The 27,395-nt window shown below is 39.1% G+C and overlaps 1 protein-coding gene across 2 annotated transcripts; it reads right to left on the bottom strand.

The window, feature by feature from the left end:
* Window positions 1–895: 895 nt before the first annotated feature.
* LOC110159879 (arrestin red cell) lies at window positions 896–27,395 on the bottom strand. 2 transcript variants are annotated; one of them, XM_055148334.1, is made up of 16 exons: window positions 26,982–27,395; window positions 19,520–19,550; window positions 16,004–16,064; window positions 15,847–15,891; window positions 15,385–15,482; window positions 13,188–13,286; window positions 13,009–13,068; window positions 12,834–12,901; window positions 12,533–12,668; window positions 12,364–12,448; window positions 12,103–12,175; window positions 10,743–10,880; window positions 10,567–10,650; window positions 10,387–10,463; window positions 9,041–9,095; window positions 896–8,040 (listed from the first exon to the last, which is right to left on the bottom strand). In XM_055148334.1, the coding sequence occupies exons 1-16, from the start codon at window positions 27,005–27,007 to the stop codon at window positions 7,953–7,955; spliced, it is 1,224 nt and encodes a 407-aa protein (XP_055004309.1). In that variant the 5' UTR covers window positions 27,008–27,395; the 3' UTR covers window positions 896–7,952. The 2 variants fall into 2 exon arrangements, with proteins under 2 accessions (XP_055004309.1, XP_020780143.1); XM_020924484.2 differs by having other exon boundaries at window positions 896–8,043; window positions 26,982–27,393.

The raw sequence follows: 27,395 nt of genomic DNA, 5'->3' as shown, positions 1-27,395 counted from the left end.
CTGTTTGTTCTGGATTCAGTGTTTAAGCAAAACTGTTATTAAACTTTTATTTTAATAAGAAAAGGATTAACATTACATGTCTCAATAGAAGAGAAAACATGCAGATGCTGTTGAAATCTTTCAATAAATATTTAGTTTGGCCCACGACTTAGTCCCAGTTTTGAATTTTGGCCTCTGTGAATTTGAGTTTGACATTCCTGCACTAGACGGTTTGCAAAAACCCCAGAAGTGCGAGTTCAGGCACCAGCCAATCAGTGAAGAGACAGACATTCGGTGTTGTCAACGATTCCTGAGATCGAGGATTTAAAGCCAGAACAAAGAGAATGTTTGGTGAATTTTATCATTGCAAAAGACGTTATTGTCCTTCTTCCTACAGGATTTGGGAAAAGCTTAATATACCAGTTATTCCCGTTAACGCGCATAACGTACGTCACGAACAAATAGCAGCGATTGGATAATTTAAAAAAGTACCTGCCTACTGTCGAGCAAAGAAATTCTAACACTGCGAGGTCAGACAGTTTGTACGAAGTGAAACCAACTGATGAATCAGGCTAGTAAACTACTGTATTGTACTTTAAACTACTGTAGTACATTTGAGGATACCACATCACAGTACTTCAGTCACATCCAAAGTAAAAAACCGAAGTGGGAGGGACATGTTCCAATTTGTTCCTGTAAAATTAAGCACTGAATTTATCAACTAAAAAGAGAAAAGTATTTTCTAAAAACATAAGATTTTAGGAGAAACATCAAGTCCCAAGTCAGTGACCTTCAAGTCCGAGTCAAGTCCCAAGTCTTAGTCCATTTTATCAAGTCAAGACTCAAGTCCCAACATCTGGAAAAAAGCGTAATATGTTTGGGAGTTTTAAATGTGCATTAATCAGACAGGACACAATTTAAATTCATTTCACTTTAATAATAAAAAGAAAACTAAAATAAATCTCAACATAAAAAATACAAGTCAAATCTGATTATGAAGAGTCGTGGTGCGATGTACATTAATAATAATAATAATAATAATTAGAATCAGTCACCATAGAGGCGAAGGAGAACTCTGTCGTCCAATATTTTCACACAAATTTGAATCACGACAAAACTCCGACGTCACGGCTCGAAATTCACAGCACAGCGAAGAAAACATGCTGAAGAGCGCCCCCTGCCTGTGTGCGCGCGCGTCACGCTAAACAAACAGGTTATTTTATCGTAGACGGGCGTTTCGTGCGGCGCGGCAGGAGGCGTTAAAAACATCACGTGTGACTTAAAAACATCAACTTTGTCCGAAAAAAAAATGGCTGTGTGAAACCGACCAATCAGAGCAGAGCGCAGCAGGAAGTGGAGCCAAGTTTAAGTTTTTTTTTTTTTTTTATAAATTTAACAGATTAAAATTCAGGTTGTGATGTAAAATATTAAAGTGGAGAAAAGACGAGGCATTAATTTCTAACACATTACATATTTAGGTCCCTATGTTACGTTTTATTGTTTTGAAAATGCCGTATTTGCAGAAAACAATGCATTATTTTTATTGTTATTTTATTGTTTTAATTTTACTATTTAACGCATTATTATTTTTATTGTTATTTTATTGTTTTTAGTTTTTATTTATTTATTTTATTTTATTATTTAACGCATTATTATTTTTATTGTTTATATTGTTTGCTTTTTAAAGTTTCCATTTTGTTTTTGAACTCTCCCCACCCTTTGCTCTTCAGGCTAAGTCACTCCCCCTTCAGAGCGCACATCCCCCTGAAAGAAAAACCTGCACATCACATCAGGTTTGTCAACAGTTTCCAGGGTTCCCACGGTCATGGAAATCCTGGAGAAGTCATGGAAATTGAAAATGTCATTTACCAGGGCCTAGAAAAATCATGGAAATTTGTAAATTGAAAGTTTTGGAAAAGTCGTAGAATTTTAGTATCTCTTTCATGCAAGATTTTTTCCCGAAGGTCTGCGCCTTTTGTTTAAAAGAGACGACAATAAATGCACTGACAGGATTTTGAATGTTAAAAAAACTAATCTCAAACCATAAGGTGAGTGGAAAGAGTTCACATTTCATATTTAGCCCTAAAAGTCTGATCAATTCATGGAAAATATAGCCTTGATTTTTGCAACTTATATGAATTTTAAACAAAACTGTTGTTAAAAAGTCACAGTATATTTATATATGAGTGTTTATAAGAGTTGTAGAAATGCAAATTTTTCCTTTTTAAAAAACAAGATCTTGGAGTGAATCATTACGGTCAGAACAGAAAGAATTCAGATTTAAGAGTGCTTAATAAGTTTTTTTGTCATGTAGTCTGCACTGAAATGGAAGGATCACGTTCTATGTAGCTCCCTGTTTTGTTTTGTTGATTTTCAATGTTAAAAAACTATAATCTCAAACCATAAGGTGAGTGGAAAGAGTTAACATTTCATATTTTGCCCTAAAAGTCCAATCAATTCATGGAAAATTCACTTTAGATCATGAAAACGTCATGGAAAAGTTTTAAAATTTTGTCAGTGAAAAAGCGGGAACCCTGAGTTTTGTGTCCTGCTTTTGTATATTTATTTAGAATTAACGTGTAACTCCTGCTGCTAATCTTAAAGAGGGTTTAGGGCCTGGGAGAGATCACTAGATTACTCAAACACTCATGGATGATGTCTAAAAACCTCATCAGATTTTACACAATGGAGCTCAACAGTGACCCCCCCCCCAGTTCCGTAAGTAAAATTCTCCTTCATTTTTCCCATAGACTTTCAAAAAAAACAATTAAATGATGACCACAAGAACTGTAAGACCTGCTAAGTTACTAAAACCTTTTGCAGGATATTTAGTTTTAAAAGTGTTTTTTGGACTTATAATAAAACAACTGTGTTATGATATTATTAAGTCTATGGGTAAAATTAATGGAAAATTTACTGGGTGAGACTGTGGAGCTCCAAAAAGGCTGAGTAAACACTTTTGGAAAATTACAAAATTAAAAAAACAGTTACTAATTACTGCCATTTAAAAATCTGAAACAATTTACTTGAGAAAACTGTAAAGTTTAATAAATTGATCAAATTTCCTGAACTCAGCTCCATTTCCTGCTGTTTAAAAACTCGGAAATCTCCAAATGAAACGATAAAAAATCCTTCATCAAAGCGAATCCTGCTGCGTTTGGTTCACACGTTTTGGCACAACGTTTAAATTTAAGGTTAAAATTACACCAAAAATATTTATTTAATATTTAAGACACAGTGTGGATTTTTAAGGGGAGTAAATGGGAAAATTTAAGGTTTTGGAACATTCTGCTTCCACTTGTGCCGTTAAAGTTCAAAGGCAAGTTCATATTTTGGTGTTTTAATATTAATAGTTGATCTTTTTTACTTTAATTTTTTAATTATTGGTAGTTTTCAGATTCTAGCTTGTGATGTCAGGAGCAAGGGTCGGTTTTTTTCAATTGTTTACATAGTTTCCCACGAAATATCTGAAAGTTAAATTCACAAATGTTGAACCTGAAATAATTTCTCATAAAAACTCACTGCATTAAAACATGAATCTGCCTTTAAACAGTATTTATTTGATTGTTAAATGCAAAATTATGTTGTAATACAGTGAGTTTTTGGGTTTAGTTGATAATTGAAAATACCAGGTTCAACATTTGTAAGTTTAACTTTTGGATATTTCATGGTAAAGTACAAAATAATCAAAAAGAAAATGAGAAACTGAAAATCTGAAAACAACCAACAGATGCATCATGAATTTCAGAATCCATACTGGGAAGGATGGTGAACATCAAACCTCCATGTTTGTTTTCCCAGTGGGATGTGTCTATTGACAAAGTCGATCTTTTCAAGTCTTTTGAACCATATCACTTTTGTTTCTGGTTCTGATATTGTCATATTTTAGTTTTGGGATTCGGACATCGTTAATTGTGTGGTTGTTGGATCCTAACAGTGGAAAACGGCTCGAGAAATGTGTTTGTGAACTCCTTAACTACAAAAGTGAATCAGATGTGTGTGACTCAAACCTCCGTTCAAACTGTTTCACTATTTTTCAATTCTGTTGGGAAGAGAAAGGTGAAGGTGATGGGCAGGATTGATCCACAGGAAGAACCAAAAAGGAAACCTTTGGCTGCCTAAGAAATCATCCCGAGTTTACAGAGAACATTTTGTATGTGGAGCACTCAAAGCAAAATCCCAATCCCTCGCTCAACCTTGATTACGAATTTAAAAACTCAACGTTAAAGTGAAAGGCACCAACTGTTCACCAAGAAACACCTTCCACTGCAAAGAGACCAAGACGTGATGTTGCTGTAAAACCACAAGAACAAGAAAGTGCAGCTCAGACTGTTTGTCTTCTGCACTTCTCCATTAACAAACGGGATTTTGTTTTGATAGCTCTCCACATACAACATCTTCGCTGCAAATGAGATGATTTCTTAGGCAACCAAAGGTTTCATTTTTGGTTCTTCCTGTGGATCAATCCTGCCCATCGCTTTCACCTTTCACTATTTTTCAATTCCGTTGGGAAGAGAAACAGTTTGAACGGAGGTTTGAGTCACACACATCTGATTCACTTTTGCATTTATGGAGTTCGCAAACTTTTCTCGCCCATTTCTCGCCTGTTAAAACATTCAACAACCACACAATTACAATGTCCGAATCTCAAAACTAAAATATGACAATATCAGAACCAGAAACAAAAGTGATATGGTTCAAAAGACTTGAAAAGATCGATAGACGCATCCCACTGGGAACTCAAACATGGCGGTTTGATGCTCACTTTTTCGGAGGATCCTTCCCAGTATGAATTGTGTGATGACCGGAAGTCTGAGATTCGTGATACATGTATACAGTGCACGACTGAGAACTTCATCCACAAATAATAAAACGTTGAAATTACAACATTGATGCATTAACGACAGCGTATTTTGGCTTTAAAAAAAAAAAAAAAAAGCTTTGCACTTTTAAAATTATCTGAAATTTCAAGGAGACACGTAAAATAATGTAAATGTAAAATGTAAATTTGGGCACGTTTTTTTATAAGCAAATATGACACAAACATGGCAACGTTTTTACAATAAGGCAAATTCTTTTAATGCAAAAAATATATAACGTGACGAATACACATTTCATATTTTAACGTTCAGAAAGTTTTTAAGTAGCTTTAAAACACTTAAGTTTAAACTTCATAAAAGTGGCATTTCAGAACATTTTTTGGTCCAAATGATCTGAGTTTTATTGGGAAATGTTTCTAAATAAAACAAGAAAAGGCTGGAGTTTGTCCTTTCAGATTAAGAGCGTTTGGGATCTGGGCTGTTCTGGCTTTTGGTTATTTTTGTTGGCAACGTTTTTATTTTGAAGGCACAGATTTTTGTAGTGGATTTGAGTCATTTCACGCAGAACCAAACGACAGCAGCGTTTCTATTTTTTCGTCACAAAAAATGAATGTATTTTTACACCGAAAAAATGTTGAGGCGACGATTTCGATGATTTTTTTACTGTCACTAAGTATTTTCAGTCCTTTAATAATAATATGAGATGAATTTAAACTAAATAACGTAAAGGGTTTTTGAAGTTTTTTGCAGAAATATTATGCAAAAACATGAATTAATATAAAAAGTTAATCTGTTTAATTAACCTAATCCACCAAATGAGTAAAAAAGTAAGTTTTATACGGATTATTAGACTTTAAATGGGTTTAATTTAGAAAAAAGTAAACTAATTATTTGGGTAGTCTTTTTTATTTTTTTATTTTGAGCTAATCTGGATTTTATTTTGTGAGAATAAAAATATATTTGTGAGTGAAAATACTGAGTGACAGCTGATATCTGTATCGCCGAACGTCCGAAGCGAAGAAGAGGAGGAAGAGAGAAGGAGGAAGAAGAGGAAGAAAAGAGGAAGAGAGAAGGAAAAGGAGGAGTTTTGCGCTGGTGACCCGAGCTTCATGAGACACAGAAACAAACACAGAAAAGATGAGTCTACGTTTCAAATATTCAAATATAGAATCTGATTTGTACAATCGTCACATCCGCCGCAGCCGCGACGGAGATGGCTCAGAGCTCCACTTTAAACCCAAACGCCACCGGCACAAGTACAAAAATAATATTATCTGTTACTAGATTTAACACGTGAAGGAATGGTGAGAAAGAGGAAGTGTTTGAAATGTCATAATCAAGGCAACGAGAGCGGTGCCTACAGCAGAACTGAACCAGAACTGAACCAAGACTGAACAAAGACTAAAGCAGGTCGAAACTGGGTCTAAACCAGGATTAAACCGAGAGTAAACCAGGACTAAACAGAGACTAAACCAGGTGTAAACCAGAATTTACCCGTGACTAAAATAAGTTTGAACCAGGACTAACTTTGCCCCAGGTCAAACCTAGGAGTTACCCAGTTTTAAACCAGGACTAACTCTAGACTAAGACAGGACTAAACCGCGACTAAACCAGGTCAAAGCTAGGACTAAACCGAGACTAAACCAGGTGTAAACCAGAATTTACCCGTGACTAAAATAAGTTTGAACCAGGACTAACTTTGCCCCAGGTCAAACCTAGGAGTTACCCAGTTTTAAACCAGGACTAACTCTAGACTAAGACAGGACTAAACCGAGACTAAACCAGGTGCAAACCAGAATTTAACCGTGACTAAAGCAGGTCTGAACCAGGACTAACTCTGGACTAAACCAGGATCAACTCTGGACTAACCAAGGCCTGACTCAGGTCAAACCCAGGTATTACCCAGTTCTAAACCAGGACTAAATATGGACTAAGACAGAACTAAACTGGGACTAAACAGAGACTAAGCCAAGTGTAAACCAGAACTTAACTGTGACTAAAGCAGGTCTGAACCAGGACAAACTCTGGACAGAAGCAGGACCAGCTCTTGACTAACCGAGGGCTGACCCAGGTTAAACCCAGGTATTACCCAGTTCTAAACCAGGACTAACTCTGGACTAAACCAGGTCTAAACCAGGACTAACTCAGGACTAAACCAAGTCTAAACCAGGACTAACTCTGGATTAAACCAGGACTAAGCAGAGACTAAACCAGGTCCAAACCAGAACTTAACCGTGACTAAAGCAGGTTTAAACCGAGGCTAAACCAGGTGTGAACCAGAATTTAACCAAGATTAAAGCAGGTTTGACTCTGGACTAAAACCAGGACTAAAACAAGACTAAAGTTGGTCTAAACCTGGACCAACTCTGTACTAACCGTTGGCTGACTCAGGTCAAACTCAGATGTTACCCAGTTCTAAACCTGGACCAACTCTGTACTAACCCACGTCAAAAGCAGCACTTACAACAGGACTAAACCAGAACTGAACCTGGACTTTCCTCTGGTGAACACAGAACCAACAACAATGGAATGTTCGCCTAAACTCTGAGCTGCTCCGACGCAAAATCAAAAACAAGAAACCGTAATTACAAAACCGATGAAAATGTCTTTACACACGAAAGCGAAACACACACTCAGACACGAAAGATGTCGTTTAGCTTATCTGAAAATCCGTGGTGATTTTTGTGTAAAAGTTTGAGCTCTGAGCCGAATCCATTTCAGTTTTAAATTCCTGTTTTTCAGTCTGTACAACGCTCTACACATCTGAGCTGCGAAAACCACATCTGACGCTTTTCAAATGACCAGAAGATCAGCGCGAATGAGACTTAAAACGCTATTTTTTAACGTAATTTGTCGTATTTTATCTACTGTTCTGCGATATTCTCTGGCATTTTCATTAGAAATAGCCAAAAGTCAAATCCGCAAATTTTTTTTTTTTTTTAATCTGGGAGGGCATCTGACCCACCGCGACGTCCATATTTTGATCTCCTCGGTCATAGAGCAGCGTTTTGTGAGTTTTTGCAGCTCTGGTCTGTACCCTGCGGCGTCTAAGTGTAGGAGCTGGATTTTTTTGAGATTTTCTGTGATTTTTTTGTAGAATTCTCTGGTGTTTTTTTTGTTGTTTTGTTTTTGTTTTTTTGGGGGGCGGAGCTTCTAGCAGTCCTCGTCTTTGTCGTCCACGACTCCTTTGAGCCGGAGCCGAGCGAAGTCCTCGAACACAAAGTCGTCGTCCTGGGACATGCTGCTGCAAACGCACACAGAAAGAGAGAGAGATTATGTAAGACGATTGAACGGGGGGGGAGAGAGAGAGAGAGAGAGAAAAAGAGAAAAAGAGAGAAAGAGAGAAAGAGAGAGGGAGGAGAAAGAGTAAGAGTAAGACCAGTAAGCAAAGAAAAAGAGAGAAGAGACATTAAGATCAGTAAACAAAAATAGAGAGAAAGAGAGAGAGACAGAGAGAAAGAGAGACATTAAGACCAGTAAACAGAGTGAAAGAGAGAGAGAGTGAAAGAGAGAGACAGAGTGAAAGAGTCATTAAGATCAGTAAACAGAGAGATGAAGAGAGAGAAAAAAAGAGAAAGAAAGAGATATTAAGACCAATAAACAGAGGAAGAGAGAAAGAGAGAGAGACATTAAGACCAGTAAACACAGAGAGAGAGAGAGAGAGAGAGAGAGAGAGAGAGAGAGAGGAGAAAGAGAGAGAGAGAGAGGAGAAAGAGAGGCATTAAGACGAGTAAACTTAAGACAAAGAAAGAAGGAGAGACATTATGAAGAGTAAATAGGGAGATGAAGAAAGACAGAGACATAGAGAAAGAGACAAAGATCAGTAAACTTATACAGGCAGAGAGAGAGAGAGAGAGACGGAGAAAGAGAGAGAGAGACACATTAAGACAAGTAAACTTAAGACAAAGAAAGAAGGAGAGACATTATGAAGAGTAAATAGGGGGATGAAGAAAGACAGAGACATAGAGAGAGAAAGAGACAAAGATCAGTAAACTTATACAGGCAGAGAGAGAGAGAGAGAGAGACGGAGAAAGAGAGAGAACACAAAGTCATCATCCTGCGACATGCTGCTTCAGAGAGAGAAAGTTTTAAACGGGCAAAAACAAACAACATTATACCAGATAAGAAAATAAAAAAATAGAGCTATATAGGTCCTTAAATGCAAAAGTCAGTCCAGTTTGCAGAGAATTGTGGAGTTCCACAAGTATCAGAGGTATGAGACTTGTTTAAACTGAACTCACTTTGTGTCGAACTCAATGAGGTTTGTGTCGATGGGAGGATCCATCTCTGGCACCGCTGGGGGACAAACAGAACACACGTTTAAACTCTTATTATGCTGAAACGTAAAATACAAGAACACAGAACAATTTAACGAAGACCTGGACATTGCACAGCTCCCAAAATATTTTGTAAAGCAACCTCACTTTTTCATTGCTTAGTCATGAAATAAACTCTTACCAGTCTGACCAGCTCATCAAAACAATGATATTTACTGCTTTTTATAAAGAAATACAATTAATATTTAGTTTTTTGACCCTCAACAATATTTTCTGTTTCTCATTTGGCCCCATGGAAAAAAAAAATATTGATCTAACACTTGAGGTGTGTTTACTCTCTGTCATTGCTGGACCCATTTTACGCACTTTTGACTTTTTTGTACATGAGCTGCTCAATGACGACATCAGACCATTAGTACACGTTTTTTTATCGGATTGTCATGATTATAAGTTAAGTTAAGTACATGTACAAAGTATTTGGACATCCAGTATTTATTTTATTTTCCTTTTTACAGGCTCATTCTTTTCAGACACTTCTGCTCTACATTTTGGAATAAACAGTTTTGAACATTTTTATGATTTTAACCCTTTAAATTGCAAATTCTTATCGTAAAATAACCAAAATGGAAAACAGAAGTGTAGGAAAATAAAATAATGAACAAAAACTTTCCTGGGCGTCCAAATACTGTGCACATTTAACAATATAAACATGATTTTTATTTATTTTTTAACAATGCTAGAGGATTAAAGAGTCTATATTGAGCTATTTTCTGGTGTGTTCTAATGTTGTTTCCTCGTCATAAACAGACCTGGAGTTGTGTTTTGTTTCATTCACACGTTTAACCACAAACCCTGCCTATTTAGTCTTAGTTCTTCTCAAACAGAAAACACACTTCCTGAAAACACTTCGTACACCTTCACAAGAATCAGTTCAGTGAATCTTTACTGGACTAAAGGTTTGAGCTTTGGAGACAGACAGAATCAAATGTTACTCAAACATGTGTGAACGAAACAAAACACAAGGAGGCAACAACATTTTAACAAGACTTAAAGCTCACAAGAGAACATTTTGTGAAATATACAACCTTCAAACTGTTTTAACATCCATCAACCACCATTATCAAGGAGGAACAGGAGCAGCAGATACTCACACACAAGACTAGAGCCTCTCCATGCTTCACTGTCAACATTTTAATATATGAGTCGCACCGGAAACAACCAAACCGTAAAGAAAGTGCAACTTATAGTCCAAATAATACAGTAGTCACACTGGTTATTACAGGAGATGTGTAGTAAATGTGTATCTGTACCAGACTGGGGGCGAGAGGCTGGGGGCTCCACAGGTTTGGGGTGCATCAGGATGAAGGGCAGCTCCACTGACACGTCTCTGAAAACAATTATAAACAAAAAATAATTACACAACCGTAACACAGCTATTATATTATTATTATTATTATTAGACTCAGGTGAACTAAAGCTGCTGTACTGACCCTCCACGGGAAACCACCAGCTTCACTTTGACTCTGTACGACACCAGGATCCCCAACACCTCCTTATTAGTCACATCCTTCACTCTGAGGAGACAGGACTGGGTTTAGACCTGGTTTAGTCCTGGTTTAGTTTCAAAGTGACGTAATAATAGTATTTGCAGTAGTTGTATTCTTACATAGTAGAAGATGCCAGGTTTGTGTCTTCGTGCTTGAGTTTTCCGTCCAGAGCGAGTCCTCGTTTCTCACGGTTCTTGTCCAGTGTGGGGGTCAGAGTGTACACTTTACAGAAGGTGGAGCTCGACGACACCTGGTCGCTATGGAGACGGAGGAAGAGTTATGTTACGTTATGTCACTTTATGTCAGTCAAAAGTTTGGACACACCCTCTTATTCAGTGTGTTTTTTCCTCTTTATGTTTACTACTTTTTACATTTAAACACATATGGAAGATAGTGAATATATAAAGCAAGATAAATGGGATTATGTAGATAAGAAAAAAAGGGTAACATCTCAACAAAATATTTAAATCCCATAGTAGCCTCAAGGGGTGTGCAAAAATATTGAAATATCGATATAACCTATATGTATGTAATGATACAGGATCGATATCGTGGGCTCCTGTATCGATATACAAAAAAATACTCTTGGCGATATATTTTACTTAATTATTTTGTTACAGTGCTGCAGTTTTGTTGCTTGTTTAGAGGAAGGAAACTCGTTTATGCAACATATTTGACATTTTCTCCGTTTTGATGACTAAAATGTTTGTGTTTCATATGAACTTTGCCCAAGAAGTGATTTAACAAAGACTTTTAGTATCACAGCCATGATTTAGCCTTTATTTTTTATTTAACCATATTGAATCCATTTGAAATGTATCATATCGTATTGAAAGTGCAATGTTTTAAAATATAAATTGTCTTGTGGCCTGTGTATCGAGATATGTATCGTATCGGCAACTTCTTAATGATACCCAGCCCTAGTATCCTCCCTTTGCTTCCATGACAGAGTTGCAAAACCTCATGGTGAAGTCTCCTGAAATGGTTTTCACTTCACAGCATTGCTGCGCCAGGGTCAAGAAATGCCAAAAGAGCAAATCGGGGTTTAAAGTAAAGGCTGTTTTTAAAACATGTAAAACAGGTTTGGAGTTAGCTTGAGTTTAATTTTTTACTACATTCCATATGTGCCACAGTTTTGCATTCGGTGATAGTCCATATGCAAACAGGTGTGACAGCACCCATCAGTCTATGCAAAATATGACTCACAGTTAACACTTAGTGTAGTTCAATAGACCGAGCTCGCAGACAGAAACAATAAACAAGTAGGTGTTAGTTTCAGTGTCGACCGGCTGAAGAAGCTGAAGAAACGTCATAACTTGAATAAAACTTTTGTCCAGTTACAGAATTAAATTTTTCTTTTGCTAAGAAAACTAAATTAAAAAGTGTGTTCAAACTTTTGACAGGTCGGGTAAATAAATGTACAACATTCATGTGATTTGTGTATGCAAAACATTTAAAGTATAAAGTAGAAATACTCACTCTGCCTCGAGTTGTGCCACGGGACACTTGTACTGCGCTGTGCTGAACAGGCAAATGTCTGCGTACTGACGCACTGCAAACACACACACGTACTCTTACTACATATTGTATTTGTATACTAGTATACTACCATAGTACATATATTCCTGAAGTGCAACACTATTAATACAATAATACAAAACACAGCTGTACATTTTAATTTCCTATATTCATATAAATGTGATATAATCATAAACATAATTCTTCAGCTGTATTTTGTACCTGATATTTTGACTCTCTTAACCGTCTTGGTGGAGTTGTTTGTGACGTGGACGTTGACGCTGATTGGTTCTCCGTGATAATACAACTGAAACACCAAAAGGGGTTTAGCTGTGCTTTATAGGAGCAGTAGTTTTCTGTGTCAGGTGCATTATGGGAGCTGTAGTCTCACCTCTTTGTCCAGAGATGCCTCCAGGTGCAGAGAGCGGTCGGACATGAGGAAGCTGCGCGTCGTCTCCACCATCGGCTGAGGCCCAGGCTTCTCTGGAGCGTACTGCACTTTACGGATCACCAGGCGCACTGAGTTCCTACAGACAGTGAAGGCAACACTTTTACAACTGTTCCTGCGTGTCAGATGCCCTCCTGGTGTATCCATGGAGTCTTATTCTAACACTTTTAAACATGTTCTGAAACACATGGGGGTCTTGGTCTTGGATTCGTTTAACAGATTTGAGTCTCTCTGGAAGACTGACCTCTTGTGGATCTTTTCTTCTATCGACTTGGCACAAAACGCTCTGATCTCAAAGTCCACGCCGCACGCCTGAGGAGACAAGGCGAGAGGAGAGCGATGTTTAATTGTTGTTTTTATAGTATTAAAAGTAGCAGTAATAGTAGCTGATGTAGTAGTAGCAGTAAAAGTATTCTTACCTTCCCAGTGTCTTCTGGCCCCGGCTGCAGAGTCACTGAACACGGGAGGTTCTGAGGGATCTGAAACAAACAAATGTGTAAAATAAAATAAGGATCTGAAGTGTAGTAGTAGTATTTGTAGTAGTATTTGCAGTCGTAGTAGCATTTGCAGTAGTAGTAGTAATAGTAGTAGTACTCACAGTAAAGTAGAATGGATGTGCGTGTTGTCCCAGTTTCTTAAGCAGTCGCTCCTGGAGGCGGCTGTTCGGTTTCCTCTCCTCTGGGACCGGAGGGAATGCCTGGGACACAATAATGCATATACAATTACACAGTCATTTTTTTTACAGTCCGGGCATCTCCTCCCCACTCTCGGCTGCTCTAACAGTGTGCGTAAATACATTTCGACAGAATTAACCAAAGCCTGTAGCCTTCGAGCCCTGTACTGGTTGTTCCGCATGTATCTGAGCAAAATGTGCCCAGTGCAGATAAATTGTATAGGCAGCTCTTCAGGTCAAAATAAGTCTGCTGTGAACTGTCTGCGTCTAATTATAACACATAAAGCTTTGAGCAGTATTGATACTTTGCAGCCAATGTCATCAACTCTCCCTGGGGATGTGATTCTAACTATAGGCACTACTTTGTCTGAAGCTCTGTCACACAGGTTATATTTTAAAGGAACAGTTCAGAATTTTGAACAGGGTCTCATTTCCTAGTGAGCCAGAGTGTTGGAGACTTTTTTAAACATTCCATCCAGTCCACTAAAAACAGTCTTACCCACTCCACAAAACACCCGAAGCAAATCTATTATTACACCAGCCTGTCGATGTAAATGTCTGTGTTGATAGAATAATTGTAGAAGTAAAACCGACCTTGCATTTGAAGGATTTATGTCTGAGCAGCAGCAGTGAGTTGTACTTCCCAATAGAAAGCTCGACAGCGGCGGACTGATATATGAGAAAATAGTACCTCAACATGCGACGATTCATGCGATGCAAGGTTAGTTTTACTTCTAAAATGATTCTATCGACACAGACATTCACATGGACAGTCTGGTGTAATAATAGATTTGCTTCGGGTGTTTTGTGGAGTGGGTAAGACTGTTTTTAGTAGCAGGAGTCTAGCACCAGCAACCTCTGCAAATACAAGGACTGGATGGAAAAAAAGTGTCTCCACACGTCTCCAACACTCTGGCTCACTAAGAAATAAGGCCATATGTCTAAAATTCTGAACTGTCCCTTTAATCTGTGCTTTATTTTAGCACAATCTGACCAGAAAGAACTGACTAAAGGCCACCACACACAACAGGATTTTTCAGTCTTAAACAATTTTTAAATGTGCAAAAATAAAAGGGCACACCACAGACATGAGGAGAATCTTATGAGATTTTAAATCTCTGATCGCAAAGACTGCAGCAGGATCTGTCTGTGTAAAACAGGCTGCAAAGTTGTAAGTGCGATCGTATCAGCTGTTTCTGTCTACAGTAAAAACACTCGCTTTGAGACTCTTAAGTGCTCAAAAGATCAGAGCACTGCACTTCTAGTTTAGATAAAAGTCAAAACTGTGTTAATATTATCTGTGAAATGTGGCACAAAACTTCAGATACAATTTTTAAAACATAAAAGGTGGAGATAAAGTCCACAGGAAGTAGTGTCACTATCGCAAATCTGCAGCTTCACCTCGATCCGTGCGCAGTGTGGATGTAAACAAACACACGTGGGGAACTACTCCTGCCTTTTTACTTTTAAATAATGCCTCAAACTGGATTCACAGCGCTGTTTTGTGGACTGGATGTCATTATTTGCAGAGGACAAATTCTGTGGATAATGTGGATGAAATGCTGCACTTAAAATTTACAACTTTACGAGAGATGAGGAATAAAGTTTTGTCATTTTCTCTATATTTCGAGTTTGGATCTTCCGTCTCTGTGTCCGTCACTTCTCTGTCCCTGACGCTTTTGTTGGCTGTTTTATCGTAGCGTTGTTGATGTTTGGTGGTTACGATCTGACAGAGCACACACACGAGGAACCCAACGGCTTCAAAAATCGCACACAAAGACACAAAATTGGGTCACGCCTCCCCGAACTGTAGTGGGTGGCGGCCTTGAGGTGGAAATACAACAGGAGAGCTGATTTGTGCTGTTAAATAAGTCTCTCTCAAATAACTTTACAATCACAAGCATTGGATAGCCAGCATTTTTTTTTCACTTTTTTGTTGAAAATTAAACACAAACAGGACCATGAACGCTCGTATTTAAACAACACATTTACAGGAGCCTGTGATGAATGCATTTCTTGAGTTTTTAGACCGTCTTAAAACACTGGACATCTCCAAAGCAGCACAATAAGGTTAAAAACTATAAAAACTATAAAAATGTGTAAAGGTTATTTGAGATTTTACCTGAAAAGTGGAGATGTAGAGGTCCTTTCTGAAGGACAGACCGAGAACATCCAAATCCTCACGCCCATAACGGAACGCACAGGTCAGGGTCACAAAGACTAGGAGACAAGGAGACAGGAGTTAGGAGACAAGGTGAGGAGATAGGAGGCAAGAGAGGAGACAAGGAGAGAGGAGTTAGGAAGCAAGGTGAGGAGATAGGAGGTAAGAGAGGAAACAAGGAGAGACGAGTTAGGAAGCAAGAGAGGAAATAGGAGGCAAGAGAGAATACAAGAAGAGAGATGTTAGGAAGCAAGAAAGGAGTTAGGAAGCAAGAGAAGAGACAAGAAAAGAGGAGACAAGTGAGAAGTTGGGAGGCAAGAAATGAGATAGGAGGCAAGAGAGCAGACAAGAAGAGAGGAGTAAGGAGGCAAGGGATGAGACAAGTGATAAGTTGGGAGGCAGGGAGAGGAGGAGAGTTTGTACCTTTGCGATCTTTGAGATATTCAGGGTCAACCAGAATCACTCCGTCTGAGGAAAAAAAAAAAGAGAAAAACACAGATTTAATGATCGATAACGACAGTAAGGAGAGAACGAGGAGAAGGAAAAGGAGGAGGAGGATGAGGAGGAGAGGCCGTCGTACCAACTGGGTCCACATGGTCCAGGTGATCCACAAAGTCCCTCTTCCCCAGGTAAACCGTCACCTGCGCACGCAAAATGATCAACGATAAGAGGAATAAACTGGAATAAACATGTTTAAAAGCTTTAAAAAGTACATTTGGACAATAGTTCATTCAGTTATCTTTTTTTTTTTTTTTTTTTTTGATGTAGGCTGAATAAGAGTCAGGTTTGTGGAGATGCGAGCCAGTTTCGATCAAGGACACATGTTTTACACTGCAACAAAAAAAACAACAAGATGAATCCACGCTTTTATGTAAGTCTATTTTTTGGCTTTGTGGCTTTAAACTAATATTTTTCTTCTTGGCTTCTATTGTTGTATGTTATAATTTTTGACTTTTTACTGTTCAGACTAGAGCATAAAACTGTCCAGATAAAATTACTGCAGAAAACCACACACATGTGACTCGCTCTTATTCAATTATTAAATATTAGATTAAATGATCTAATTATCCCAAACCCACAGTGAAGAACAAGAGCATTTAACTCGCTTAAGAGTAAAACAAATGTGCTCTTCTGCAGATTCTTGTGAAGGAAGTGAATTTAAAGCAGGCCTATTCTGTAAAATTGATTTTTCAGAGCTTTTAGCCATTGTTCAAACTGTTATTGTCGTTTTCTTTCCACTGTCCCTGAGATTGTATTTAGAGTGATTCGTGGATGTTTGAGTGATTTTTCTGTGTTCAAGATGCCATCGCTCCGATCTAACCCGCATTTTCACCTCCACTGTGACTTTCTCCAGTTTTATTTCTTAACTTACAATAAATAAGGATTTGGCAGTGTCGTGTAGTAATTTCGGTGCAAATGAAACAAAAAAAAAATCTGCTGTTTGTTGGTGTGACATGCGGTCGTCCACAGGAGGGGCCGAGAGCAGGCGGCGCTTTGTTGTGATGATGTTTACAGCGATGTCAGCTCCCACTGGGCACTGCAGTTTTCTAACGCGGAGGTCAGCGCACTTGTTTCTTTTATTAAGTTGTTTTGGATCAATATTGCAATTAAATCCAAAATCCAAGTAAAAGCCAGTCGCTGTTCATTTTAACAAACTGAAACGTGATGTCGTCTTTGCGTTTCTGTGGGATCAAACAGGGACTACATCAGGAATTGGAATACACTAGACTGTTTGCAAGAACCGTGGAAGTCCCGAGTTCGGGCACCAGCCAATCAGCAAAGAGCCATATATTCTGTGTTGGCAAAGATTCCCAAGATCAAGGATTTAAAGCCGAACAAAGAGAATGTTTGGTGAATTTTATCAAGGGGAAAGACGTTGCCCTTCTTCCTACGGGATTTGGCGCATTACATACGTCACGACCAAATAGCACCAATTGGTTAAATAAATAAAAAATACCTGCCTACTGTCGAGCGAATGAATCCTAACGCTGCGAGGTCACACGGTTTGTACAAAGTGAAACCGGCTGATGAATCAGGCTAAAAAAGACACAAAGCCTATTGGATTTTTACTCTACAAATTCTTAGTCCTAAAGGCTTAAATGATGAATTGTTGTTTAATGTATTGTTATGATTTTTTAAAAGTGATGTAATGAAGGGCAAATATATACGCCCTCCCTCTGAGTCACGAGGGAGGTTCATGTTAAACTCTACGATGCGCCGCTTGTTTTGCTAAAAAATATGTTGTCTGTATGATGAAACTTAACTTTCTCATGTTGATCATTATCTTTATATTTTTTTTCTAATTATTATCCATGTGTTTTAAATCACAAGAGATTGGTTCGTAGTTAATCATATAACATTCTTTCCCAAAGACTGAGTCGTGACCCTCATGTGGGTCACAAGATATTTTTTGGGGGGGGAGTTGCCTTGTTTTGAAATCATTTTATTGACTATTTTGTTTCAGTATTGCTCATTCAATTGAATGTTGGAAAGAAAAAGAAACGGGTTACATTTAATGTCCAAATAGGCGACTTATGGATCCTTTTATTGCTGCTTCAATGACTGAACTAATTGTTCAGGGACACGTTCACTCAGTCAATAAAATATCCTCATTAATGTTCAATAATGCTCAAATCCACCTTTATCTTGTGATTTAAGAATAATGTTTATTAACTTGGGTAGCAAAGGTTTGTGATTTTTAAAATATGGCTCCCCAGAAAAAAAGATTGGGAAACACTGATATATAATATTTGGGTCTAATTGTAAATGTATTATCGTATTTTCCGGACTATAGGGAGCGCTTTTACGCCTCTATCCCCATCAAAAAATGGCCGTGCGCCCCGCAATCCAGAGCGAATCACAACTTCAGCAAACTATAAAGCCGCACCACCCGCAGCGCACACAAACACACACGGAGTAGACAGCGACCGCACAGCGAAACACTCTTCACTCCACACCGACGAGGAACGGAGGAACGAACCGAAAAAGCGAGTGCAATGTGCCACTTCCAGACACGACTCAACAACTGAGTCACTGCGAACTCGCCGACAATCCAGCGGTCCCAGACAGCACCCTCCCTACACGCCACAACTGAACAAAGCCCAGAGTCACCGTGAACGCCACAAACAAACAAAACCACTCACCCATCACACTGTTGGGTTTCCTTTAAAGTCCCACGTGGTTTATTTGTGGAAAAAGTTCAAAAATAGACCATTTAATGACAGTGCGTTTTATAATCCAGAGCGCCTAATAGCTCGAAAAATACGGTATTTTTCACTGCTGTGACTGGATAATTTTTCTTTAGGGGACAGTCCCTTAACTTATAGTATTTATACTTATAAGAGGAGTGGAGGGTCTGAGGAAAGTCTGACGGACCGAAATGTCTTATCAATGAAAGAAAAACCAGGAGTATGTGCGGGAGTTTTTCTTGAAAACAGCTAAATATACAAATTATAACACAATCATCGGGCAATGATCCACGGGCATCACAGACTTTTAACTACAGTGCAAGCCAAGTCTGTGCAGTTAATTAAATTTTTAACACGATTTTGATTTGTGTGTCAAACGATCTCCAAACTCATATACTCGAGTTGAAAGGATTTCAAGTTTATTTTGGGGTATTTTTTATATAAATAAGAATATTTATTTTATTTTTAAATATATAGATTGTAGATCAGCTGGATATACATTTTATTTATTTTTCTATGCCTTATTTCATGTTCAAAGTTTATTTTATTCATTTTATATTTTATACATTGCAAAACTGCTGCAAGGTTCGTATTTGTAGCCTGAATTTATTTCCAATTTGAAAGTTTTGTGTCAATTATCAATTACAAAGTGTTCTATCAGAGAGAAAAATGCTGACTAAATATATTGTGTAATAAAAAAATAAACATTTGAATAATCGTGATTTCAATATTGACCGAAATAATCGTGATAATGATTTTTTCTATAATTGAGCAGCTCTAGAGCAAACACAAGCTCAACATGTCTGCTTTAAGTTCCTGTTAACATTTTGGACAGATTTAGTGTTTTTTTTTAAATAAATGTAAACAGTTTGGTGTATTGTTTTGTGCTGGTCGTGTCCTGGACTCACCTTACAGTTGGGGCTGGACTTCTTGAAAACTCTGAAACAGGAAACACAGAATTAAACAAAGGTCAAAGGTCACGCCACAACAGGAAAAGGACTAGAGGCGACAAACGCGACTTCCTGTTAGACTCAAAGGCAAACCAGGAAGTGCATCTGCCCAATCTGCTCAACGGGTGAGACAATAAAGATATGAACAAGACCCCAAGTTCAGACCCAGGCTCAGACCCAGGCTCAGTCCCTGGCTCAGTCCCTCGTTCAGACCCTCGTTCAGACCCTCGTTCAGACCCTCGTTCAGACGTGATTAGTGCTCGGTTACGCCTGGTTAATCGGACAGACTTTTGAAGGGAAAGGTGCGTCACATGATCCTCAGGGAGCGGCCAATCAGAGCGCAGCCTGGTCCCACCTGAGCCCGGGTCAGGTTCAGACAGGTGAGGTGCCGCAGGTGTGAAGCACAACAAGGCCACATATGTACAGCTCGGGGACGATCAGGTGTGTCACAGACAGGTGTGTGCAAAAATATCAATATATCGTATCGTTTAATGTGATGATACCGTACTGATATCAGGGGCTGCTGTATCGATACATCGCTAAGAGTATTTTTTGGTATATTTTAATAAATTATTTTATTACTAGGTCAGGAATCAGAATACACTAGACTAGACGGTTTGCAAGAATCTCGGAAGTGCAAGTTCGGGCACCAGCCAATAAGTGAAGAGCAATACGTTCTGTGTTGGCTGAGATTCCCGAGATCGAGGATTTAAAGCTGGAACAAAGAATGTTTGGTGAATTTTATCAAGAGGAAAGATGTTATTGTCCTTCTTCCTACGGGATTTGGGAAAAGCTTAATATACCAGTTAGCCCTGTTACTGGTGCATTACATACGTCACGACCATATAGCAGCGATTGGTTAAATAAAAAAAGTATCCACCTACTGTCGAGTGAACGAATCCTAATGCTGCGAGGTCAGACAGTTTCTACGAAGTGAAACTGGCTGATGAATCAGGCTAAGAGTTTTGTTACTTGTTTAATGAAAAGAAACTCATTAATGCAGCACATTTTACATTTCCACAGTTTTGACAATTAAAAAAAATTTGTGTTTCAATTTAACTTTGCACAAGACGTGGTTTAACAAAAGACTTGTAGTATCACAGACATGATTTAGACATTACTTTTTACTGAACCGTATCAAATCGATTTGAAATATATTGTATTGAACCGAGAGTGCACTGTATGGAGGTATGTATCGTATCGACAACTTCTTAATGATACCCAGCTCTAGTCATGGATATAGCCTATGCACTAACCGAGGCGTTCCAAACAGGAAGTGATCACAGGGATCCTTCAAGCTCTGGTTACAATTCACTTTCTATTGAAAAACAAAACTGTGGCCCTTCTCTCTGTAACTGCCGCTGTCAGACTCGTCATTCTGATCTTTTCTCAATTGAGAGCCAAATATGACATACTGTACCTTCCAGTGACCATTATAGGTTCTTACAGTTGAGAAATTATATTACAAAACATAAGGTCTGGGATTATATCAGAAGAGACCCGACAAATACTGAGAAATATTTTAGTTATCTACTTGAAAACTCTGGTGTACTGAAAAAGCAAGTGTCTTTGATTTACCAAAAACTGTTGTTGGACGAGTCTGATATCACAAATCATATGTAACAACAGTGGGAAAGGGAAATGAATGTAAACTTGGACAATGATACCAGGGAGAGTATTTGTTTTAGTTGTCGTAGAGTGTTGGGAAATCAAATCTGGAAGGTCAAATTAAGATTCTTTAGAACCCTGCTGAAAACTTTTACTTCGAAATATAGTCTTAGTGATAAGTGTTGGAGGAATTGTGAACTTGTAGGTGACCAAACTCACATATTTTGGGACTGAAACGTTTCTGGATTGATGTTAAAGATGTTCTACAAAATATATTGGCTGTTGACATCTCATTGGACCCAAAGATATTTTTGCTAGATACATTTCCTGATGGTCTCTCTCATGATCAGTGCTTTCTGTTGCTTTCTTTTGATGAGTGCAAGAAAAATGATTACTGTCTGAAACCTGAGACACCGACCACAGATCAGTCGATATAAAAAATAAAAAAAAAAAAAAATCACACAAGTTTCTACAAGCAGCTGCAGCTAAAGTCGCTGATTTTTGTAAAGAAGTGGGGTTCAATTATTGGCTTTTTCAAAGATACTTATGCCCTAACATGCTGTATTTTTATTTATTTAATAATTTTTACTAGAAAAAAAAGTAAATATGTAAATTATGCGAGGGCCCGGTCTCAGGACACTGTTGCAATAAAAGATAAAAAAAAAGCAGAGTTGGGTTTTTTTTCACAAACTATCTGGGAGTTTCAGAGATTGTGGATTATTGTTGCGCATCCGGACGAAAACATTAAAGACAGAAAACGCCTGAGCCTTTTAACAGATTTGCAAAACTACAGATTGACGGGAGGAGCGAGTTTCTGCAGCTCAACGTTTATCAAACTGGCCATTGATTAAGCTTTGAACGTAGGTTAAAATTATTATTTTTTCTTTATTGGGTTTCATTTTATCTTATTTGTCCTCCACGCAGCGACTAGCAGTGTGAGGAGTTTGGTCCTGCTTGTGTTGTTTAGAACTTTTAAACTTGATTTTGGAACAAACCGTTTTGCATTGGAGAACTGCAACACTTTATTTTGTAATTGTGTTTTTTATACGTGTTTGTTGTTCATAATGTGGATGAATGAAATGTGAAATGTGGGACCAGCCTTTCAAATCTGCAAAACAAAATTACCTACGGATACGAATAACGCAACCCAACCTAACCATAACGATTAAAAAACTAAGTGTATATTGTCGTAAGCATTATGGTGTATTAATGAGGCGGAAAGAAACTATACCAAATGCTTTTTGCTAAACACTGTTAATCTGCTTAGTGTTGACAGCATAGAAATGTCGACTTTTGAAAACAAAATCGCAAACTTAAGATATAACAATGGCGATTTTTAGTCTGTTAATAGGCTCCAACATGTGAACATTAGTTACGGCACATAATTTTTTCACTATTTCATCAGTTTCATATAATTTAAACTTAACTAATGTTTAAACATCACGGGTACGGAGATTTATAATAAGATATTTTTTTCACAAACATCTCTAGAGAGCCTTTTTGATGATATAAGAAGGTGAAACGTAAAAAAGATGTCCAGATATTGCAGAGTTAAGGTGAAATCTGCGTGTTGTCCGTAGACAACGATTTCACGACAATAAAACTCCAGAAGGACATCAGCTGGCCGTGTTCAACCGGGATGTAAAACAACAAAAACTTCAACAAAATGAACGCGGTGCCCTCTCCCGTTTGGCGTTTCCACGGATACGGCGGCGTTTGGGAGGAGCTCGTTCCCACCGTCAGCTGTTTCCCGTCATTGTGCTTTTCAGGAAGTGATGTCAGACGATGCGCTCAGCTGTTTGTTTATGACTCTTCGGTGACTCAGCAGCTTCTCGGCCTCTCTAACCCTGGTCAAGTGTGATGAAATGTTCCGCCGCAGGGCTTTAACAGTGTTCTAATGTGGTGCTCTCCGCAGAAATCCCACAGATTTAGTTCAAAACACTCAGTTAAACCTTGAGATGTCATCAGGTGGTGCTCCTCTGCGTTTTTATAGCTCACCAGGCAATAACTTAGATCATTTCAGCTCAAAATGCCACCCTTGCAGCTATTGTTTTCCGCCTCATTTGAACAGCTTCTCTTCTCAGATCAAAATTCCTCCACAAAATATAATTACCATACAAAAAAATAATAAAAATTATAGATCTGCAAGGTAAACAAATGTATTTAAGTTACTGTGGGACCCCAAAACTCTAAATATTCACATTAATATTGACTACAGACAGGATTTAATTCACAAAACATCGTAATTTTTTTATTTTCCCCAAAATTTTTACCTAACTTTCTACAATTTTGGTGAGATTTATCATTTCATTTCCTTGTTGGACCTAGCTGTGGCATACAATATATTATGGTATTTTCCATTTTTCTTCACAATTCGACACTGAACTGTAAAACTGATGATGTAAAACTATAATCTAATCTCACCAAACACCACCACAGATGGTTTAAAGACTAAAGGTTGATTAACAGTTTTATTGCTAAGTGCCCACCTCCTGCCACAGCCTCACTCCTGATTGGCCGTTTGGTCTGGAGCTCAGATTTCCAAATATGATTCCTCGTTTCAGATTAGGCAATGAGCTTCATTTGGTTGAAACCGAACTCTACGGGTGACGTCAAATTCCCTTAATCAAAGTCTTTCTACCGTCAGGATCAGGTGCGACTCAGGTATGATTAGGGTTTGGCTTTTAAGAGGGAACTCAAGTCATCTTCTTCTTCTGACAGCGCACACTTTACTGTGATTGGTTAATCCACCTGTCAGTCAGAGCATGAACTGAACAACAGACCTGCAGGTGTCCTCAATAGAGCTGGGGATCATTAAGAAATTGCAGATACGATACATACGTCGATACAGTGCGCTCTCGATTCGATAAGATATATTTCAAATCTATTTGATACGGTTCAATAAAAATAAAGGCTAAATCATGTCTGTGATACTAAAAGTCTTTGTTAAACCACTTCTTATACAAATTTCATATAAAACACAAACATTTTAATCATCAAAACAGTGAAATGTGTCGCATAACAAACAACAAAATAACAAAGTAACAAAATAATTTACAAAAATATACCAAAAAATACTCTTGATGATATATCGATACAGCAGCCCACGATATCGATACTGTATCATTACATTAAACTATATATCGATATTTTGATATTTTTGCACACTCCTAGTGTGATCAAAATTCCTCCACAATATATAATTACCATACGAAAAATATTAAAAATAATAGATCTGCAAGGTAAAGAAATGTATTTAAATTAGTGTGGGACACCAAAACCCTAAATATTCACTTTAATATTGACTACAGACAGGATTTAATTCACAAAACATCTTTTTTTTTTTTTTTTTTTTTTCCCCAAAATTTGTACCCAACTCTCTATAATTTTACAATTTTGGCGAGATTTATCATTTAATTTCCTGGTTGGATTTGGATGTGACTTACAATATGCTTTGGTATTTTCCACTTTTCTTCACAATCCACCACTGAACTGATTTAAAACTATAATCTAATCTCACCGAACAAAACCACAGTCTGCACTTTTATTTAGGATGCTCGTATAAAGCTGAGCAAGAAAAAATAAAACATGTATTAAAGTTAAATATTGTGACTGAAAGAGGAAGGGGAAGTGCAGTATGAGCAACAGGAAGTTTTGAGTAAGGGTCCATTTACGTCAAAATAAAACCACAAAAACAAGTAACTGGAGCAGAGTGGTTAGAGTGTCCTATCCCCTCCTCTCAGTACAGGTTGTGGGTTAGATTCCTAAATTGTCTGAGCTGAATGTGCATATGAACGTGCATATCCGCCTCTATGCTACAATGATAGAGTGGTTAGCCCGTAAACCATGAGGAAAATGGGATTTATAGAAAACTGTCTGACGGTTTAGGGTTAATCCAGGATCAGACTGGTGACCACCACCACAACAACTACTACTACTACTCCTCTTGACCCTCTACTCTGCATCTTCTGCTTCATCTGACCCTTTCCTCTGCATCTTCTGCTTCATCTCACCCTTTCCTCTGCTTCATCTGACCTTCTCCTCTGCATCTTCTGCTTCATCTGACCCTCTACTCTGCATCCTCTGCTTCATCTCACCCTTTCCTCTGCATGTTCTGCTTCATCTGACCTTCTCCTCTGCGTCTTCTGCTTCTTCTGATCCTGTCCTCTGCATCTTCTGCTTCATCTGACCCTTTCCTCTGCATCTTCTTCTTCATCTGACCCTTTCCTCTGCATCTTCTTCTTCATCTGACCCTTTCCTCTGCATCTTCTGCTTCATCTCACCCTTTTCTCTGTATCTTCTGACCCTCTCCTCTGCATCTTCTGCTTCATCTGACCCTCTCCTCTGCATCTTCTGCTCCTCCTGACCCTTTCCTCTGCATGTTCTGCTTCTTCTGACCCTCTCCTCTTCATGTATTGATCTTCTGCTTCATCTGAACCTCTGCTCTGCATCTTCTGCTTCATCTGACCCTCTCCTCTGCATCTTCTGCTCCTCCTGACCCTCTCATACTCATCTTCTTTATCATGACACACAGCAACAATCTTATAACAACTGCAATAGTCAAAGTTTGTAGTATTATATTTTTCAAAACAAATTTCTGTGCATTTTCATAATAAAAATGGACTTGTACTTTAAACGAGCGTTAAATGGTGGATACTTTTAGCCAATGCACCTTATGAACACGAGCAAATACAACTGAGACGCCTGAATGTTTTTAAAGATTTCCAACCACGAAAATATAATGAGTTATATTGTCGCCTCCTCTGACACCGCGGCCATGCGTGGATTTAATTCTGTCAGTGTCTTTTATAGTTAAACATCTTCACATTATCTCCTCGTTATCTGTGCATGGGCCTCAGGTTTCTAAAAACAGCGCGGTCACACACGGAGCTCCCGCAGATCCACGGCCTGGTGTCGGAGCGTAAACACGGGGCTGCAGCGGCGCGTCTCTCCGCACATGTGACGCAAACACGTCGCTAAACTGCGCTCTTTTAGCACCTATTTCATCCGTAAAACCCCACGTAAAGCGCGTCTCTCCCGGGCCGCGCAGAGCCACCAGAGGACGCCGTGTTTAAACCGCAGAGAAAAACCCACGCACCGATCACAGCCAATTACAGCAGAGGAGCGTGGCCGATGCGCCACACTACGCTGCAAAAATCACACATTACAAGATTTCTGTTGCAGCTCATCTAAGAGAAACAAACATGATGTGGGAGTTAAAGTGTAATATGCTCCTCTTTACTTCGGCTGTGGCTTGGGGTAAAAATCACGCACACGTCTCCCCACAGCCCGAGTTTTCTGGAGCCCGTCCGCTGTCACTGCCGCCCACTCCGGTCTTATTTTACCACTAAAGTCTACGGAGTCTGGCCCGCAGCTGTTAACCTAATTAACCCAAATGCGACCGTCACAAAGCCATTTAATAAAGACATGATTCGCTTTGGACCCGTGGACCGTGTCTGGTGAAAATGGAGCGACGTGTTTTTGCAGAAAACGTGACATTTGTGTCCGCTCTTGGCTGTTAGCCGCCTGTGGCTAACCCCGCCCTGCTAACACCAAACTCACCCAAACTCCGGCGTTTTACCACAAAACTGTCACATTTAGGCTCGTTTAAAGCGACGCCGGGGGGAGAGGTGTGCTTTTACTGCCGCGTCGTTAAGTTCCAAACATTATGTGCGTGATAATTAGTGCACAGTCACTCAATTAGTGAAGCTTTCCTCCGCAGTGACCAAACGCCTCTACACTGCCCATCAGCCAAGTGCGTGAAGCTAAAGCTAAGCTAATGCTAAGCTAACTAGCCTTTAGCCGCGCGTACCTGGTGCCCTGCGCCTTGTCGCCCATCTCCGCGGCAGGCGAGGAGCGGCCACAAAGATCCGACAAAACGATCCGTGCGCGGAGGAGCGGAGAGCGGCTTCAGTCCCGGGCGGCTGTCCTCCGTGTGCGGCCGTCCATGCACCGAGTCCCGAGCCTTCAGAGCCGCGAGAGCCTCCGGAGCTTCGGGAGCGAGTCTGCTGCTGCTAACGCCACCAGCTCAGCGCTTCCTTCTGCAAACAGCGCAGCTCCTCCGTCTGTCCGCCGCGCTCTGTCCGTCCCCTCCGCCTCAGTCACAGCTCCTCCGTGCAGCAGCAGCAGCAGCAGCAGCAGCAGATACCGGAGCACGGACCCGCACGGGAGACTCCTGTGTGCAGCCTCCGTGTCTCTGTCCGTGTGTCTCTGTATTCCGCTGGAG

This window comes from Boleophthalmus pectinirostris, unplaced genomic scaffold (assembly GCF_026225935.1).
Source record: "Boleophthalmus pectinirostris isolate CB_2022bp ecotype Guang Dong unplaced genomic scaffold, ASM2622593v1 HiC_scaffold_12, whole genome shotgun sequence".
Classification (NCBI taxonomy): Eukaryota; Metazoa; Chordata; class Actinopteri; order Gobiiformes; family Gobiidae; genus Boleophthalmus; species Boleophthalmus pectinirostris.
The sequence above is the reverse complement of the archived record's forward strand: the minus strand, read 5'-3'. Positions and strand labels throughout refer to the sequence as shown.